A 13,470-nucleotide genomic window follows, 5' to 3' on the forward strand; every position below is an offset into this window, starting at 1 on the left:
GATTTTCATTGAAATAAATGTATATTAAGTATATCCCTGAAGGAGGTAACACACTGGTGATTGAGCCTATGGCCTCCTGATAAAAGCTCTTGCATTTGCAGTATTAGGATCTGGGTGTCTATGTCCACATTCCTGGGAAACACTGTTTGGATCTCTGGGAAGTGACATCCAAGCTTACAGCTTATCGCCATAGCTGTCGACTTTAAAGGAGAAGACCACGTAAATAATGTTGAAGGAATTCAAATATGTTATTTCCATGGCCTAGGGAACATAAGGTCATCGGTTTCAGAGCCACACACAAGAGAACAGGATCTCAAACTTGTAATGTCATCAAGCATCAAGAGCTGCTCCATAGACAATGAATGGAAGACCACCGAATGTTTGAAACAGAAAATGTGCCCATTTACTCAGACCATCACAGGAGGGAAATGTTGTGATTCATACTTGAATGTCAAAATTGATCTTTTTTGTCCTTTTGTTTTGTCATCGGTTGTGTATATTTATGTAACCCTTTCCTTTGATTAGACAGATACTGATGCGTTTCTTTTTACCATGGATATTGAAAGCTAAACTACAACAAAGGTCAATTCCATGCACATCTTCGTCAATCAGGGAGTCATTTGTAAATGGCCTTTTTTGATTATTTTATGACATACTACACTTTAACTTTTACTATACTATGACTTTTTATTATATACAATACTATAACATTTTCATTACATACTATAACATATTTATGAATTTTTATATGACATGCTCGAATTTAACTTTTTTCTTTATGACTCACTATATTATGACTCTTTATGACGTACTAAACCATGGCTTTGAATATTCGCTGTTGATTACTGCCGAAGCTGTGGAGTCTTTCTTTTGTTCATGGTCTGAGGCTGCCCAACTGAAAATTCACTTTCATATTACTCCAGTCGTCCTCTCCGTGTTTAAAAGTTAATCCACCATATCTAAATACAGTAGGCCTATTGTGCAAAGTCTTCTGTCTCATGTAATCCCCGACTCGGTGATGTCGAGGTCACGGCTCTGTGCGGGCCGCGCCGTCTGTTGCAGGACACCTTGTTGTTCTTTTCGCTGAATGTACTGTAGGTCTTTATGACTTCACACTTGCTGTACGCTTTGGGTTCGTTGTCATGCTGCAGAATGAATTTGGGACGAATCAGACGCCTCTCTGATGGTTTAGCATGGTGGATAAGAGTCTGCCTTTAATTCTTTTCAGCATTGAGGAGACCACTTATTCTGACCAAATCCCAAACTGCATTTGCAGAAATGCAGCCCCGAACGTGTCTTCAGCGACAGATTAAACTGTGATGTTAATCTCAGCTTTATTCCTACACAGCTGTTTCAACCTGTGGTATCTTTTTATATCATGCACTGGTAAAGTCTGTTACTTCGTTGCTCTCTTTCTTTAACAGCATATTCATATCTCACTCAAATGTTTAACTATTTGCAAAAATAAACGTTTTGAAAACTATAATGTAATATTACTTGTTGACACACGAATGCAGAAGATATGAAATAACAAATCTTTTCGTGCTTCACACCTTAGTACTGTATAGTTATACTTGTATAAGTGCTGCTATGCTATCATGGTGCAGTGACAGTGGAAGAAACACAAATGTTAATGGCAATAAATATTTCATCAAAACTTTGTTCATCGGTAATCTCAAATATGAGTTTTGGTAGGAAAACTGTACAAAGTGAAGTAACAAAGAAGTGACATCCTGGAGGGAGTCGTGTGTACTGAATCACTACAGGGATCTCCTACATGCTACTTTGGGTTTTTGCCAAGAGAAACTAAAAAAATAATTGTCCTGGGAACCATAAAATACTGTAATAATATTTAAAACACTAACTATACCGGGTAACTTGCTTTCTAAAGTTTGGCTGATCAAACATTTTACGAACCTCTTTTACTTTGTTACAGCAGCAGAGATACAACTATAGGTGTCCTACAAATAAAAATACTTGTGGTTTCCCTTAGATTAGAAAAAAAAGATGCTCTCCAGCCTCCCTCATCTCTGGAGCTGACTTGACGCGTCGTCCATGCTTTGTTCTGCGCTCCCACAGTGCATGTGTGATGAAGACAAGACGCAGGCTAACCCCAGCTCTCCAAGATAACAGTCTGTGCCTGTGGCGTGGCGCTCTATCTACAGAGAGCCATGCAGAACAGGCTTCAGAGACTAAAATGGCCGCCACCCTGACCTGTGCTGCAGTTTCTCTAATGACCACTAGAGAGCACTCATGACCCTTTGTATAGATGATCTCATGCCATTAATTAAATAATAGGGGACATCACCGAACTGCTTTCTGTGTCTGCTGTTTGAGAGGCTGCGTCGTCTTTCCATCAGTGTAAGTGTATGTTATATACAAAGCTATTTACAATAACTTCTGTGTTCAAACCCAAAGTTAAACAGGACAGGGCTGACATACATGAGCCCTGTCTCACAACATCATCTTAAACTCGGTCTCATGGATGTTTTTACTCAAACGTGTCCTGGTCTTTGGTCCTTTGCATCACTTGCTGGTCTCGTAGAACACGGGTTGAAGCTTTCCTGCTGTAAGTGTATTGTGCACAAAGATGCACAATTCTTTCATTTACAAGTGCAGGTAATGTGTCTGCATCTTCATTTTTGTAGTGTTATGCAGAAATGTATGAACCGGTATCAGACTTTCAGAGATAGCTTGTAACCTTAGTTGTATTCACACTTTTATGTAAATAATGAAATGTTAAGAAATGACTTTGTTTCCTGCTTCAAACCTGTTTTTTTTGTTGGTCTTCTTACATTTGCCCAAACACTGGTCCCTCCTTAGAACTACAGCGCCGCATAACAATAACTGAGTGAATAATCCAACATGTTCATTGTGATGGATTAGTTGTTTAGCAAGTTTCAAGTCTTTGTTAGTGAATTTGCATATTGTACTGAAGGAGAAGAAAGCCAAGAAGGTTTTCAAACTAAAAGCTTATGGGATGCTTTTGGAATCCTGCAACAATGCAGTTAATGGTAAAACATAGAAATCCAGCAAAGCTGAACATAACCACAGTAAAGAAACACCATAAAGACACTTTTTTTTTTGGCAACAGAACAAACAAAATCAGAGGTTCTTCGATGGTTCATTTATATTTTTTGGAGCAGTTGCAATCTGTTTGAGGCAATAGAAAGATTCACAATTCTCTTTTTAAAACACATTTGGTCTAGCAACAAAAAGGTTACCGACGTTATATCTCCATACAGGTCTTATAGTCAGGTTTTTCTGCCTAAGGATCACAAGGACACACATAACGTTGTCAGTTTCCAGATGCCTACTCACAAATACAGTACGTCTGTTTTTCATCCAGTGTTTTTTGTGGGGACAGTTGCATTATGGGTCATTTTTCAAGCAACAGAAGATGACCTCTAGGACTTATAAACAGCAGTGGGTAGGGAGAACCAGGGTCTGTTGTCACGTATTACAATTTAGCCTTTCTCACATCAAAATAAAATAGAAATCACCATTTAGTTTCAGATTTACGGACGAAAAACACTCGTGCATTCATGGGTGAACCTTTTTTTGCTATTTAGCATAATGAAACCAATTAATCCGAACTGGGGGTTTTCATGCATGGGAAATACAAGAATCACAATTGTGATTGTTCTCCGTTATGTGGCTGATCATCAAGAGTTTGCAAAGGGGAACATACATTTTGTGCACAGATAAAATACAGACATGTTGGAAATACTTGGACGTAGCACCTTTTTGGACTGCTTCAGTAACAACGTGGATCCCTGGGCCCTGGTCTACTCTACTCCACATAGCAACAACATTACTACACAAAGTCGACAATTTAGTGTGTTGACCAGAAATAAAAAATGTGAACAAAATTCCTACATGTAGCTGTTTTTTTTCTTTTTTAAGTCTTTTTCCATAATGTTGCTGCTATAAGTGACATCCACATCTGCACATAAAAAGTATATATATTTATATTTATATAATATATATCCGTACTCTATTAACAGTTTTGTCTACCATGAAGTTAGAATTGCCACCCATCTCTGAGAAAAAAGTTATTTTTTGTACTTCAAACATTGATTATTTTACAACACAGAAATCAACTAATTTTGTACAACTTTGGAGGAAGCGTTGCTCCGCCCGGTCACAGTCCCTCCGTGGTTTTCTTTTTTTGTTTTCTTTGTTTTCTTTTTATGTTTTCTCTCCAATCCTGGTGCAGTTAGGCAGGTTTCATCCCAGTAAAACAGTTTAGAAAAACCGAAGCATTTACAAACTGGCATCGTTAGAACAGCAAGGATGTTCGGCTGAGAGCTTCAGCTGAACTTGGACCCTTTAACACGCCCCTAACCTTCCCCCCCCTGCCTTCTACAGCTGAGGGGAAGTAACCCTTGTTTGGCACGGTTATATACACAATGAGCACAGTTCACTCAAAGGAGGGGCTCATGAGAACAAAAAGTGGATTTGAGGTGTTGATGTGGAAAGATAGCCGACAAAAAACCAAAAGCTAACCTTAAGAAAATTCGAGTTTTGTCACGGAAAAGGCTGCTCAACTTTTTGAGTCAGCCATTAAGTGAAAACCATCTGTAGGACAGTTAAAGGAGCACCGTGACATACCAGAATTGATGCCTCAATACCCAATATTTCACAATAGCAACACGTTGACATCCGTCTGTAACTGTGATATGAATTTAGAAAGTCTGGGTGCAGATATTGTGTGTGTGTGTATTTGTGTGTGTTCTTAAGGGGGGGGCAGTTAGTGAGAAAGTGAGGTTGACCCAATGGCGAAAAGGCCTGACATGACACAGAAAATAGTGCAATGTACAGTACACAATGCATCTCCGTAAATGTACAGTGTACGTCAAATACTATACAACCAGAATCGAGAATTAAAAAAGTAGAAACACAACAAAAGAAAAAAGAAGAAAAAAAACCTGTTACAAATGACAAAGTCCAGAAGCGTTCTTTGCCCAGAGGAGGATACATCACGCTGAAGCCATAGAGAGAAACAAAGGTTTGTGTGACAGACGTCTACATGTCCTACAGCTCTGCTTCTTGTGCTTCACATTACTAAAAGCCATGATGCTATACCACATATTTACAGGTGTCTCCTGGATATCTCTCACACGTTCCATTCACAATCCAAAACCTTCCATTCTTGAGTCCACTGATTCATTTTTTTCTTTCATTGTCCATCCTCATCTCCACATATTTCACTCTTTTTCCACCTTTCCTTCCCCTTCTCTTTCGTCATGTCCGTCCCTCTTACATTCTGTATCCAGAGGCCTTCAGGTGCAGGAGATCTTTCTGTCTGCTCAACCTTTTTTCGCAGTAGTTGTTCACAAACTAAACACGGAAAGAAAATGTGTCCGTCAGTTTTGTTGGTGGTGTGCATGCACATGCATGGCCGCTCCTCCGTTTCGCTTCTGTTCCTTTGTCCCCTTTCCGTCCTCCCTCAGATGTCTCTGAAAGGAGTTTAATGTCTCAGATTTTCTTCTCATGTCTCTTTTCCTGCACTCCATCTCTGTCTCCCTCTGTCGTCCTGCTATCTATGATGCTACTCAGGAACTACAGGGGAGGATGGTGATGGAGGGAAATTGTCCTCTCGTGTCCTCCTCTATTTAAACTACCCCCTTCCCCCATCCACCCTCACCTCCTCCTAATCCTCCGCCCTTGTCTCCCCTTAGACCCAGGAGTCTGGTGAGGCTGGATAGTGGCTGGTCTCATAGTTGAGCTCGCTGTAGGGCCGCGAGGCTGAGTAGAAGTCTACATAGTTGCCGGTGGACTTGAGGCCCTGCAGGTGCATGTTGAGGTCACCCTGCGGGGGGCGCCCTCCCGCGTGAACCTGGTTCTCGTAGAAGGCCTGGTCCTCGTAGTTGACGCTTTCGGGCGGGGGAGGGTTTTGGAAAGGAGGGTATGGCTCTGAAGGCAGGCCTTGAGAAGAGATCTGTTGAAAGAAAAGCAAAAGTCATTCATTGACGAGCAAGAACATGATGGTGAGTAGGGTCGGGCGATACTTTTACATTTTCCAACCGCCCATCGTCAGCCCAAGTTTGTTTAGCTAGCAGTCAAACTAGTATCCAAAAAGGGATTGATTGGTGTGTGATGCTGTGAGAATGCCGAGTCATACGTTTAGAGATACTACCAGCCTCAGGTATCAGCTGCCAGAGGGTGTGATGGGTAATATACGTATAAGGCTTTTACAACAATGAGCAACAATTCAGAATCGAATACCAAACCCTGACAGCAGTTTACTCTAGTATTCCTGTACTGCATAAATGGCCCTCGTGGTATTTGTTTTTATCCCATTTGGATTCACTAATAAACTCCCGTAGAATATGCTGCTATATTTTCTCTCTTAACTTACTATACAGTAGTTCCTTCTCTTAAAGGTGATGTGAGTCATGAAGAAGCATATTTGAAAGATAACTAGTCGTAGTACTTATTCACAGATGTGAATACTTTGAGGTATTTGTGTGTTATCAGTACTTGTCTCAATACACAGGCTTTGTGATCACATGTATTTAATACAGAAAAGTGACTTGTCGTACCTGATTATACTTCAGGTCCTCAGTGGGCGACACGTATGCTCCTCTGTGCAGCGTGGACGACCCACTGGAGATTTGACCTGCAGAGACAGAGAGGACGTCATCAGGTGGACGGGACACATTTTTCATTAGAGAATAAGATTAAAATGACAATGAATGATGATGATTAAGGAGAGCTTAGAACTCGATGTTTCCCGTATAACTGCTGTCAGTATTACATAATGCAAAACTGAAACTACCCTGAAAACCACATTAAAGTATTATAGTGATCACATTATGGTAAACTTACTAACGCTCCCTATAGTTCCCTGATTAATAAGTAACTCAATTATTATTTAGTGGATGTTTTTCAGACTAAAATCCCATCGTGAAAACTGATCGTGAGATCTCAACAGCCTACGTCAGAGGATCTTTTCTGTCTGATTTTAGCTGATAAATTGTAGAATTTATAAGTGTAGTCCAGACATTGTATGAGAGTGGTATTGATTTCCTCCTATAACTTTCTTGAAGAAGGCAAATTAGCACATTTACCAAAATGTTGAACTTTAATATTGTAAAGTCTACACTTACATGTGGTTGCTATTTATTCCAAAGTTTTACACTTAGCAGAAAATACCTTCGCTTTGACGGGAGAATGTGTTTTTGTGTCAGACGTGCATTATGGAGTTCCTACCCATCATGGCGTCCTTCCGGGATGTGTGTTCGCCCTTGTTGCCAAGGTAACTGGCATTGGCAGTCGACTCGTAGTCTGGCTTCCTCTCCTTCAACGCCATCATCTCCCTGGGGGAAGCAGGGGCGCTCGCTACACACACACACACACACACAGACACACAGACACACACACAGACACACACACACACACACACACACACACACACACACGGGGGATATCTTTAACCTGTAATCCATCTTGAACACATTATCAATACATTTCACAGAGGAGGCCAGAGTGATGTGTACTTTACCAAGCATCTCATGTTTGTACAGCGCACCGAGGTATTACTGTGTGTATTATTTCCTCAAACCATCCCCCTGAAAGAAATCACAGACGGGGGCACTGAGTGCTGTTTGTATTGTGACTCTGTGGGTATCGTGACATTCTTCACAAATCTGGCTTTCTGACCAGGGTGAGACTTCAAAGTGATAAATATTGAGTCATCTCTCTTCTCTGCATCTGCTTTTACTCTTGCCTCTGTCTTCTATTTCTGTCTGTCTGTCTGCCGCTCTCTCTCCACCTGCATTTACTACGTACATACATAATTCCATTTTAAACTCCCACTGGCCTATTAATCTCTGTCCGTCTTGGCAGTAATCACCCTGAAATCCACAAAAACGAAAAAGTATCATAGAAAATATAGAGAATATGAAATGCGGAGGGATCAGTTGCAAAGATAATGAGTTAGTTCTGTTGAGCCATATTGGAGGAAACCTGGACTATTGATTCAGTGCCATGTATTTCAGTAGTGTTTCCTCTGATATTCAAATCATTATCAACAGCCTTTCATATAGAAGCTGCCGGCTGTAATGCAGCCTGCCAGCGTGTTTTGTGCAGCTGCATCGTTCCCTTTGTCTCTCTTCTGTATAACACATTCTAGCATTGATCCATACTCTCATCTATTGACATACCGGCACACACACACACACACACACACAGCGGTAAACAACTGGCCTTTCACACACAAAGATTTCTTTCTAGATGTGAAAGATTACCACATCAGTGAACTTAAGCTAATGGCTTGATGGACCATGTGCTTGCACAATTGTAAGCTGAGAAACTAAATTAAAAAAAATGCGATTTAAGCTTCCAAATCAAAATGTTAATCATTTCGCCACCGTCAGTTGACAGTGTCATAAATCCAGTTCCGGTGATTATTAAAAAAAATCCAATGAAACCCATTCAAATGCTCTCACATAAAGTCATTTCAAACTGGCTTGAATTATGTATTGGCAGATACAGAACAATAAATCTCCCTAATTGAGGGTTTTTAAAAATCATACCTGTCATTTAGTGTCATGAAATATGATGAAAACAATGGAACTCGTCTGGTAATATATTTATTGCAGAACTGATACTATAACCTCTGTCAGACATGCACCACGTTACATAATGTAACGGCAATTTCACATGTCAATCTCATGTCTGAATAAGTGCCAGAGTCACTTTTACATAAACATTTGCAACTTAAGGTTATTTTCATTATCGATTATCTTTTTAATTCATTGATTAATCGTTTGGTCAGAAAATAGTGAAAAATGTCCATTTCAGTTTCTCAAAGTCCAAGGTGATGTATTTAAATGTCTTGTTTCGTCAGTGCAAAACCCACAGATTAGAAGTTAAATGCACGTTGTGTTTGCCTTATGAAGAGGAATGTAATCAATGTATCGCTTCATTATCATCTCTTGTGCACACAGAAAAATGTCAGTCTCATAAACCATAAAGAAACACAGAAAGGAGTCAGTGTTAAGTTGTTAAGGGGTCTATAAAAATGTGAATTAGTGGAGAAGGGGAGGCAGATTCCCGTCGCACTCACGACGGTCTTTAGTGAAGGATTAAGTTACAAAATGTTTTAAAATCCATCAGCGATGAGAGAACCTTTCCACAACAGCCCTGTAATGACTAAACAAAGTCTTAAGGAACATTTAAATAAATAACACCTGTGTCGTGTATGACAAGCCATTACTTTAACACATAGATGATGCCAGCAACGCTACGTGTTCAATGTTTTGGAAACATTTTGATCACATGCCACACATGTCTGCCTGAAAATTGATTGTTGGCCTTGGTTTCAATGGACATTGTTATTGTCCCAGCGTCGGTTTCAGAGGCTTTTTAGAACCAGCCAAGAATAAAGCTCATGGGGAAAACACCGTTTACATTTTTCTTCCAATTTCTACAAAGTTAGTGAACATTAGAGGATGTTGTCATGAGTCCAAAAATACTGAAGCCTGGAAAATTCATAGTCAAATCATAATTTCGACAGCACAAGGGAAAACTACTTTTTTTTGGAGGCACCGTGCAAGGATTTTACTTGACAAGAGAATAATTTGTCAGTGGCTGCCATAGTGTGAAGGTTAAAGCAGACAGACAGAGCAGAGCATTTGCTTGACTGGACTGTAGTGGTTGGAAGATTGATAGAGGACAAAAGGGAAGACAGGAGAGTGCGGGCTGCGTAGACTCACCTGATCGATTGTTTGGTGAAGTCCGTACGGGAGAGATGGACGGAGTGCGAGAGGAAGAATAAGGTCGCTGTCTGTCTCTCTCTATCGTGGAGGAAGAGCCGACAAAATGGTACTGGGCGTAGCCATCCTGAAGAAGGGAAGAAAGGGGAAGGAAGGGACGACAAGAGACGAGACGGTGTAAGAAATAATGCCTGGCAATGGTGTCATCATTACTCCGTTTCCAGTGTTAATACAGCCAGAGCTCGTTCAGACTTTACCTTTTTGTAGAGGCTGCGGAGGTCTCTGTATTGCCACATGCTGTTCAGGACTTGGGATGCTGCTTTTACCACTTTAGGACTATGTCTGGGAATTCAGCAGAGAAGAAAAAACACACAGTATAAAGCTTGACTGTCCATCATTTTGTTTAGTGCTAGCAGGAGCTATAAAAACATCACAATGCAGAAGAACGAAGAAACAGACAAAAAGCAGAGACAGTAAAGCATCATCTCACTGCTGACGACCAAAGATGAAAATGCATTCTGTATCTCCTCAAATATGGCACTTTAAATTGTACTGAAGCCAAATTGCATAATTGATTGATTGGCCAATATTTCATTCTGCATCCTCCAGGGTTTCACTCAGCTGACTAATGGCGGTGGGTTTAATTGGCTCATATGGCCTTATCAGCCTAACAAATGACATTTATTTCTTCAAGTGATTTTGCTAAATGTTATTGTTTTGGATTTTGTGATTGCATATCAGTGATGGAACTTAAAAACAAGTCTTCCTATGTTTCCTGTCTGTATCTACTGTCAACTGTCAAACAAAAGAAATACAATAAATGTAGGTGTGTGGGTATGCAGGTAAACAGACAGATACTGACCAAACTTTCTTTTGGACCTTATTTTCTGCAGTTTTGACTGTTGACTCATAGCTCTAAAACAAGCACACAGCCTCTCTAAACCTTTACTTTCATCCTCCTCCTCCTCTGCCTCGCCCCTGCATCTCTGCTGCATGATCTCTCGCTCTACCACAGTCCTGTTCCAACCCTTCCTTATTCCACTTACTTGTCCACTGGACGGATGACATTTGCTGCATCTCCCTCTTGGCATACTACAGATTTTATAATACATCCATGGGCCTGCCTATCTTCATGCCTAAATATCTCTTTCTTGACATGCATCCCCTTGCTCTGCCTTATGAGCCTTAATATGTGTGAGTCAGCATTTGGAAATATGGAGACAATTAAATACAGATTATCTCCAGTCCAGCTGTACATATTGAGGCTGTGGGGACTCTGGTTCAGGAGTCTCTGCTCATCCAATAACAGAGCTTAGAATTTCAATAAATTACAGTTTTTGATTCTGAATCAATTCTGAATGAAATCGCCATTACAAGGTAATTAGTCACATATGCTGTATTGACCTATGTGTTCTTTCTGATATCAGTTTAAAACTGTTTCTACAACTTCTACAAGAACACTGCTCCATGATGGTACTTCTTATACTTCTTTGCTCCCTTCTTCTTTCTTTAAACCCCCTTCCACCTGACATCATCTTCCCATTCGGCTTACTTGTCTCCTTTGCTGCGGGCGACGCCGATGAGCTTCTCAATGCCGCCGGCGTCCCTCAGGGCCTTGGTGTTCTCCATGTTCTTGGTGATGACCTCGTGCAGTGCACAGCAGATAGCCGTGATGGTATCGTCTGACATGGTCTTTCCCACCAGGATGCTGCTGTTGGTGCTTCCTCCTCCTCCTCCCCCGCCGCTACTGTTGTTGTTGTTGCTGCCTCCGGGCAAACGGTGCACCAGGTCCCTCATGGCGTATTTACCTGTGGGCACGGTGGGTAAGAGTGACAGGGTGGGTGGGGGTGAGGTGGAAAAGGTTGGTTGGTTAAAGGGGTTTGGATGTGGAAAGGAGGAGACAAGGTGGAAATGGGAATGAAAGTAAGGCACTTTTGGGCTTGAGTATGCTAACTTTGGTGTGTTAGTGTTTTTGGGCAATACTTCTAATCTACTGATACAGAATATATATATATATATATATATATATATATATATATATATATATATATATATATAAGTATATATAACCATAGTCCAGAGAAAAATGATGCGCTCTCTGAAAAGATCAAGATAAGTAACATATCTAAACTTTAATTCTATTCTCCAAACCTATAAAATATCAATAAATATAGATCTAGAATGAGGAAAAAGTTTTCTCTGCTTAAGACTAGCCTCACTCTCTAAATCTGTCGACTCTCTGCTTTCCTTTTTCTTACCTGAAAAACCTATAAAAGCTAAAACACCCGACTCACACAGCCTGGCTGTGTGGCTGTCAGACGACGACGATGACTTGGCCACGTGATCTAACACCGACTGACTACATTTCCCATGACAGCTCAGTACTGCTGTCAGCCAATCTTGTCCACTCTGACCTCTGCCCCTCATTCTGATTGGGTCATCACCCTGGGTGGTGGGGGTGGGGGCAAGTCATGATCAACTGACAGTTCACATTCACACTGTATGTCTAAAGATCCTGCTGGTACATGAAGTATATATACTGCAGAATTATTTGAATTAATACTGTGTAGTATTAAACACAAACGCAAACCAAATATAATAATGATGTACAGTATATATACCTTTTGTTTTAAGCAAGACAAGAATGTATTTAGTTTGAGCAATGCAACGTTTACATTTAGGAACAGAAGTCAGGAAAAATGTGTGTCTCTGCTGAAATAAATACAAAAACAAAGTCGACCAGTGATTCTCAATGTGGGGTCCATGGCACTCCGCCAAGGGGTCTGTAAAGAGTTTTCAGATTCATTCATTTAAATGATCATGATTTTAAAAATGATGACTTTTAATTGTTATTAAATAAAATAAATTGTATCTGGATATAACAAATTGTATATTATTTTAAATACCGTAAACAGAATCTGTGTTTTAAAACTCTGTGTGTGTGTTTTCTGAAATGCTCTCTTAATTCGCTTTTGGTATTTAGTTTAGGTTCAGTGTTTTATTGGTATTCTATGTTGAGAATGGTGCAAATATTTTTCATACCTGTCTGATATCTTTCCAATACATCTTTCTTGTGTTGTTCTTGCTCATTACTAGGAGTAAAGAAGTGCAAAAAATAGGGGGTCCCCGGTACATTCTGATAAACAATTGAGAACCTGAGAGATAAAACTAGACCAGTTGCTTCAAGTCATACACACACACTCCATTACTTCAACTTTCCTAATGACTTTTTCATTTTAAGCAATAAAATAAACACAATTATTTCCAAATAATGACCAATTCACAAACATAAACTGGCTTATTACAATAAGTAATATTCACATTATTACAAACACACTAATGCTGAAAGTGAAGCGCTCGCTCCGTCAAGTTTGTACCAATGCAGCAATAAAGCAACAGTTGGCTCACAGCGGACCTGTCTGTGCAGACAGTATTGATATCTACAGCTGAAAGCTCTGAGGATGCAACCACAATATGTTGTGTCTTTAACTCAATTTCATCATGTCAACACAACACAAGTGAGGGCACGACAATATGTCCTACCAACATAGGCATGCGTGCCCCTGTGTCAGCGCGATATAAGATTGACATTACAACCTGCATACACTGTACACATGCATGGTTGCATTCACATATGTAGACGGCACGCGCACACACACACACACACACACAGACACACACACACACACAGACGCAGACAGCTTAGCTCAGAGCCTCAAGCATCAGACAGAGCAAGAGGAAGGAG

The 13,470-nt window shown here is 40.3% G+C and overlaps 1 protein-coding gene across 6 annotated transcripts in view; it reads right to left on the minus strand.

Annotated features, from left to right (window-relative positions):
• Positions 1 to 3,111: 3,111 nt before the first annotated feature.
• The window catches only part of ctnnd2b (catenin (cadherin-associated protein), delta 2b), a 161,910-nt gene continuing 151,551 nt past the window's right edge, over positions 3,112 to 13,470 (minus strand). For 2 of the 6 annotated variants that reach the window (XM_029453413.1, XM_029453411.1), the window contains exons 19-24: positions 11,278 to 11,533; positions 9,983 to 10,076; positions 9,726 to 9,852; positions 7,219 to 7,347; positions 6,549 to 6,625; positions 3,112 to 5,944 (exon numbers count right to left, since the gene is read on the minus strand). In XM_029453413.1, the coding sequence (XP_029309273.1) occupies positions 5,681 to 5,944; positions 6,549 to 6,625; positions 7,219 to 7,347; positions 9,726 to 9,852; positions 9,983 to 10,076; positions 11,278 to 11,533 (947 nt within the window). In that variant the 3' untranslated portion in view covers positions 3,112 to 5,680. The remainder of the gene's footprint in view (positions 5,945 to 6,548; positions 6,626 to 7,218; positions 7,348 to 9,725; positions 9,853 to 9,982; positions 10,077 to 11,277; positions 11,534 to 13,470) is intronic. The other 4 variants (XM_029453414.1, XM_029453412.1, XM_029453410.1 and 1 more) reach the window with 2 other exon arrangements.

The sequence above is a fragment of the Cottoperca gobio genome, chromosome 17 (genome assembly GCF_900634415.1).
Source record: "Cottoperca gobio chromosome 17, fCotGob3.1, whole genome shotgun sequence".
In the NCBI taxonomy this organism is placed as follows: Eukaryota; Metazoa; Chordata; class Actinopteri; order Perciformes; family Bovichtidae; genus Cottoperca; species Cottoperca gobio.